The sequence below is a fragment of the Cryptomeria japonica genome, unplaced genomic scaffold (genome assembly GCF_030272615.1).
Source record: "Cryptomeria japonica unplaced genomic scaffold, Sugi_1.0 HiC_scaffold_468, whole genome shotgun sequence".
Taxonomy (NCBI): Eukaryota; Viridiplantae; Streptophyta; class Pinopsida; order Cupressales; family Cupressaceae; genus Cryptomeria; species Cryptomeria japonica.
In genome coordinates, this window is record NW_026729288.1 from 35,288 (window position 1) to 42,227 (window position 6,940).

At 36.3% G+C, this 6,940-nt stretch overlaps 1 protein-coding gene across 1 annotated transcript; it reads right to left on the reverse strand.

The window, feature by feature from the left end:
• Positions 1 to 5,935: 5,935 nt before the first annotated feature.
• Positions 5,936 to 6,627, reverse strand: LOC131871821 (putative germin-like protein 2-2). Its single transcript, XM_059216002.1, has 2 exons — positions 6,570 to 6,627; positions 5,936 to 6,471 (listed from the first exon to the last, which is right to left on the reverse strand). The coding sequence occupies exons 1-2, from the start codon at positions 6,625 to 6,627 to the stop codon at positions 5,936 to 5,938; spliced, it is 594 nt and encodes a 197-aa protein (XP_059071985.1).
• Positions 6,628 to 6,940: the final 313 nt, after the last annotated feature.

Sequence of the window (6,940 nt, forward strand, 5' to 3'; positions counted from 1 at the left end):
AAAGCCTCCACAAAAAAGTGCTTGTAATAGGAATAAATCTCTGGAAGCAATTATTCTCATCCAAAATTCATGTAACAAAGATTCATAGTTGACAAAGGATCTTTTCATCAGCAATGGAACAAGGGACACTATAGCCTAAAAAGGCAAACGTGACTACCAAAATAAAGTAAAACTAGATGAGGCCATGAGGCAAAACAAAATCTCCACATGCCCTCTAATGCTAGATAACCGGTCTAAGTGGTGCAAAACATGACCTTGAAGAACTCAAGTAACGGTAAAAAAAGGTTAAAAATTAGACCAAGAAGGAGTCTTGCGGCCTTGTAAATAGCCAAAATGACATTCATGCAAGGAAAAATTAATAGAGAAAGACAAAACAGTTTTATTCAAATTGTTCAAAATTCATGCAAAAATAGATAAGCAACATATGCAACTCTAAGATTGACCAAAAATTGATTTGATTTGACAATATTTATGTTAACAACAGCCAAGAGGGAAGAATGAGAGGGGGGTGAATCAGTCTTCACCGGAATAACAAACTTTACCGCAAAACACAGATTTGATAAACTGCAGTAATAAGACAGATAAGAAAATTAATAGCACAACACACAACACTAAGATTTTGATGCGCAAAACCCAGTTAAGCGAAAAACCATGGTGGGAACCTACCCACAGTAAGATGATACTCTACAATAGTATGTGAAAATATTACAATGAGGAATGCACATGCATTCAGGCACACTGCCTAGAGCTCACTGCTCAAATAATATTTGCTCGGAAGGCTACAACCCTTAGGGAAGTCTCACTGACTCGCAATAAGATTTGGACTACAATTCGAAAGAAATGAACGGAAAGAATAGCATCTCCAAATAGAATCTCACCACAAACTCAACATCGAAGGATACATCACATGTTCGCACACAAACCTCTCTCTGATAATGAAGACACAACATCAAACAACCAAATTACATGACTATATCACCTATATATATAATTTATCAACCTTGATAACAAGGTCGGCTAAACCCTCAACCCTCAATTACAAAATTACATCACACGATACAAACACTGACCACCAGACCAATATAGTGGTTTACATAGCATAGCATGGTTCTAGGTCAAATTCCCAAACACATAACTCCACCGAAAATCACGCAAAGATCAATCGCAACACGCTACACCACCAGAAATGGTGCATAACACACAAATCATCACTGGTTGATAGAAACCACCAAAAACTCACACAACGATAAATACAGATTGCCAAAACAAATAGGACATAATTAAAAAAAATACCAGCAAGCACATTAGAATCATCCACAATAGCTGCACCAACACTACTTTTCAAATCTTCATCGGTCAACGTCTGAAAGCTAAAGAACACAACCAATCAACAACGGCCAGGAAGAAAGATAACTTGCGGAGAACCAAATCATGATTCAACTGAAATTAAGATACACAAGACCTTCCCAAGAAATATCCCAAAATCTCAGCACCAGATCTGATCACACCAAAATATACCAGAGGATATACCGAACTCTGCGAAACAGTGATCAACAAAGCATCGCTACAAACCGGATCAGAAAATCTTCCCAATCTGCAATCACCAGAGAAAATCATAGGAATATGTTGACATCAATGACCACAACATATCCTAGCATGACCAACAATATCCAACAATTTATGCCAAAACAACCACTTTATATCACTAGTTCAAATCAAATATCTATGCCAAAAGATCAGCCTATGCAAATTTTACCACACCAGAAAGTGCCAAAAAGCCAGCACACAAGGATCGGCTTTTTAATAAAATATCCCAAACCTTTACACATGCAGATTGACCATAGTAAAATAATTGATCGTCTTATTAAAATTGAAGACAAATCATCTTTTAGCTAATTAAGCGCTTCCACTATCCACACAATAATGTGTTCCTAAAAAATCGCCCTACAGTAGAGCTTCAAATTTGTCAACTTGGTCTCCATGATCAACAATTTAATAAAAAATATATATAATTTAAAATACACTAATCAACCATGAAATAAAATCTCCTGTTTTTATTTTATTATTTATACGATGAATTCTATAAACTTCAATTCATCGGGATTTTTAAAATCACAGTAGAAACACCTTCGGATTATCATGTCCTCACAAGAACACAAAAATATTATGGCACAAATCCACATTCCTTTCAGATGCTCAACCTCAATCAAAACCTCTATAAATCTGCAGTCATAATTAAAATAAATTACAAACATGTGAGTACCAAAAAACTAGTGGAGCTCAAAAAAAGAAAATGCACAGATTGAGATGAATGATAAGCTCTTAATATCTTTGATCAACTTAGGGGTGATTAAAAACACATATCTAATACAGTTCCACCTATAATATCAGATGCTATCTAGAATCATGTAATGTTTCATGGATAAGATTAGCATAACCAGGCATTATTCTAACAACTAACCATCTAGCAAACTTACATAGAAGAATATTCTAGTTAGAATATCATACACTAACAACACATAGCTTGAAAAATTGGCGTAGGCTATTTTGGGTTCATGGAGGTGCGAGCAAACGTTAATCTATAGTAAGTGAAATTGCTCAAACCCACAAAAAGGTCATTTGGAGCTCGTCGATTTTGCACAAGTCACGAGTTTTCTCTTGCACAAGTGTTTATCCTTTTGTAGACTACGGTCTTCTTTAGCATGGTTTTCTATGTGGTTTTCTTCTATCTTTTTGTGTGTGCCTGGTTTATTCGTGTGTGTACCTAATGTTCAGATTGCTTTGGAAAACCAGGTCATTTCCCCTGTTGGTGAACTTTTAACTAGCACATTTTTCAAGGACTAGTGCACCCAACACCCCTATTTTGCTAAAATAGGCTCAACTGTTGAGAGATGAAAGTGGACCTTGTAATTTGCATGAATCTAATTTGTTTTGTTGTCCCATCACAACAAAATGTTTCGAAAAGGTGTGAACTTCATATAAACACAACTCCCTTTCCCATTCTAGGAATCAATGTACTCAATATAGAAAACCAAAAAACCTAGTCAATCAAGCATTCAGGGAGCGAAACGATAAAGAAGTCCCAATTTGATTATTCAATCATTGAAATATATGCTATAGCAATTATGATCAAGTGTATTATGTAATTCGTACCTAAGATAAGGTGTCATCATTTCACCATTTATCATTTGCTTAGCCTCTTTTCTTGTGGGGGCATGCATCCTATCTCATCATTATCATTGTTGAAGAGAGAACACTAATACGCGGTTTGGATAAGGTAATCCCTTATATGAAATAACCATTTCTCCCAATTTTCTCTATCTACAGGTCCAAATCCGATAACAAGAAAGTTAAAGAAAAGTAGACCAGACATTAGCAGGCATCACAAAACATTGATTGAACGAAAACCCTAAGAACAGGGCACCCAGCAGTCATTGACCCATATTTTTAAGAGGCAAGTGATCAAATATTGTCGATTTCATTTTCGATCATCTCTCAATTTTCCCTCAACTTTAGACATGGATCTCCAACGTTTCTCTCTAGTACAATTAGCTTCATATTACAGTCCCAATTTCCTCTCTATGTCTCCATCTCAGATATGTCTTACTCTTTCTATATTTCATCTTGTATCTACTACATTCTATAAAACTTAGTCATTTTACCATTGTTAGACTAGTTCATCTATAGACACTTCACTGTCTCCATCTCATGCAACAAAAGGAACAGGAACCTAATTTCGTATCCCTTCCTTAAAGACAACAACTAGTCCTATTCTTATTACCAATTATGTTGTGTCAACTAAGATCTTCTAGCTTACATTGGTCAATCGTAGGATCTTGTTTCCTCCATTTCAAGGTTTACATTGATTTATGAGATGGTATGATTATATATGCTACATAAACCAACATTTTTTAAGGTATGATCCCATATTGTATTGGTATAAAATTGGTGGTACTGAAACCAACATTGATATAGAAAAAAATAGACATTTTTATTTCTAACGTGTTTCCATCTACATCTTTCACTTGTCTTGCAATTGTGTACATTCTCATGTAAATACCAACGATGTTATACTCGCGCCCTTTTATGCTTCATACCATAATGTGACTCCTCTAATTCCATAAGACCAGGAGTGCGCAAGGAGTGTAATGCTTCGTGTGGTTCGTGCAACTAAACTCGGCTTCTATTTGTCGATATGAGCAAAGGTTGTGTTTTTATCACTTAAAATGTGCTTTATATGTTTTCTTAAATGCTCACATATACATACTGGTGGCATAAAATGAAAGTAAGCGTGTAGGACTCAATAGAATATAAAATAGTGACTAGTGATTTAGAACTTTCCTTGGTGTAACCCAATAAAAAATATTGAAAAGAATGGAGTTGTACCCTCATCTCTAGTATCAATTAAATGCAAGATTCACAAGCCAACTTCTCAATTTGAGTCTTAAATACAAAGTGGACATTACCTAGCACTTATGTAATTTCGTACAATATTGTATTCTTGTGGAAAGAGCTTGCTTAACAATATGCTCGAGTTCTACGCTCATTGACTAATTCTCTCCAATGACAAAACTTATGTTTCCATGAGTTGAAATCTAGAATCTCCATTTCCAAGTGTTGCACCATCTTATTACTCGACGTTTTTCTTCATCCAAATCTATTGATTGATATCTTCATTATTTTATAGTCTCTCTTTTCAATGTCTTCCCCCAAGCTAAACTATGCAACCAAATAGCGTTCACTTCCTTGTCAACCTCAATCAAAACCTAGAATAAAATACATGCACCTAGCTATCAAATATGGAATAAAATACATGCACTTGTCTAAAACAAATTAGCACTCCCCTAAATAAATCATGTAGAAAACTTTCTCCAATACCAACCGATCGATAATCAAATCGAATATTCCATTCTAATCTCACCATCGCTGATTTTTGTTCTCTTCACTTATGTGCCGATCCAATGCACTATGCTACTGATGTGAACATTCAGAAAGCCAAAATTGGTATCTTCTACATCTACACCTTCCACTTGTATGTGGTCAAATTTTGTGCCTACAATGTTATACATAATATTTCGCACCCCTTTGTGATTTATAACAATATGTCACCCCTGTAATACCACAAGACTATTTAATAAAGAGTATGTTGACTGAATAAGATTTATGTATTTGAAATATGCTTCTTTTTTGTTGTGAGCATGTACTATGTTTTTCATCAACTCAAGACATTATTGTTGCAGTTTCTTAAGAATTTGAGTATCTGCAGTAGTTGCATAGAATGAAAATGAGCAAGCTTCAAAGACATAGGTTATATAGACATCGAAGGCATGAAAGAAGAGGTCGTGAAGCTTTAGAATGAACTGATGTATGAAGCTTTATTTTATTAGATCATTTATAAATGCATGGGAAAAGTAGAAGATTATGATATTTGCAGATCTCACTGATAATGTATGAGTTATATCTATTATCTTATTCTTGATGGAAATGCGATTGCCAATTTCTCAATATGACGACACTTTTATCTTCTTCGTATCAATCAACAAATACCTTGAGATATTGGAAATTATATTCAAAATGCGCTTACAACTTACCTTAAAATGTGTTACAGCAAAGTGAAATTTTAATGTTGTCATCAAAGGGACAAAACGACATCAATATTTAATTTTCAATCTTTGGAATATGATGAGGACATACTGATGTCCAAAACAGATGCTATGAATGGCACAAGAGGACGCCAATAACCCTAAAATGATAGTTTTATTCAACGGTTAATTTTCAATCTTTGGAATATGATGAGGACATGCTGATGTCCAAAACAGATGCTATGAATGGCACAAGAGGACGCCAATAACCCTAAAATGACAGTTTTATTCAACGGTGAGAAAAAAGAATTGGGAAAGACGGTCTTCATTGGGAGACCTCTTGTTTGTTTTGTTTAGTATGCGAATTTCTTTTGAATGTAATTCACCAGTTCCTGGGTGATGCGGAAGGCCTTGCTCAAAACGGAATCGGGGAGAGGGGGATTCGCCGCAAACAGAGAATTGGCGATTGTCTGAACTCCGGGAAACTGGCTGCTCAATCCAGCTATGGCCACTGCATTTTCATGCCCCACATTCTGCTGGAAATGAACAAGTGCCTTTGGAAACACAAACACATCTCCCTTCTCCAAAGTTTTGCTGAAAAATTTGTTGCTGGTGTCAATGAAACCCACAAGAAGCTGGCCTTCCAGTAAAACAAGAACTTCGGTGGCTCTTGGGTGTGTGTGAGGAGGATTTATTCCACCCACTGCGTAGTCGATGCGGACCAACGATATTCCAAACGTATTGAGGCCTGGTATCTGTTTAACGTTCGCCATCGTTACGTTGGAGCCCACATCATTGTCGGTGTTCCCTGCCTGCCCAAGTCCCCGGAAGAAGAAATCGTTTGCTGAAACTTGCATTGGGTCTTTGCAAACGAACCCGTTCACCAAAACTGTTTAAAACAAGATCAAATCAATCTGTCTGTTAGTAACTCGACTCGTCTAATAAGCAAATCATTATCATTGTTTATGTATAAATATTCTCACTCACCGTTGCTTTCCTCATCTGCAACGCAGAAATCTTGCAAGGGATCCGGATCCCCTGCCATGACCCTGTCGCTGTAACAGCATATCAACAGAAAAAGTCCCAACGTGAAGTAAATCATGCGGTTAGCCATTGTAATAGAAACGCAGACACAAGAGATCGGGATATGAATGTCTATTACAAACCCATTACACGCTTTATATAGCCCAAACCATAACTCTCCGCAAAGACTAATTCATCTTGACTCCGTATATTTCACGGATCCTTCCAGAGTTGTTGCTCTTTTCCTTACGTCACACTAAGTCTTACTGCATGTGGTTGTCTCGCCTGCTACCGCAGATGCATTCTCACCATCCTTTCATTAACGTTGAAATTTT

Coding starts and splice junctions, on each gene's coding strand:
- LOC131871821 (XM_059216002.1), bottom strand. CDS start 6,627: ATGGCAGGGGATCCGGATCCCTTGCAAGATTTCTGCGTTGCAGATGAG. Junction 6,472..6,569: donor TGCAGATGAGGAAAGCAACG/GTGAGTGAGAAT, acceptor TGTTTTAAACAG/TTTTGGTGAACGGGTTCGTT.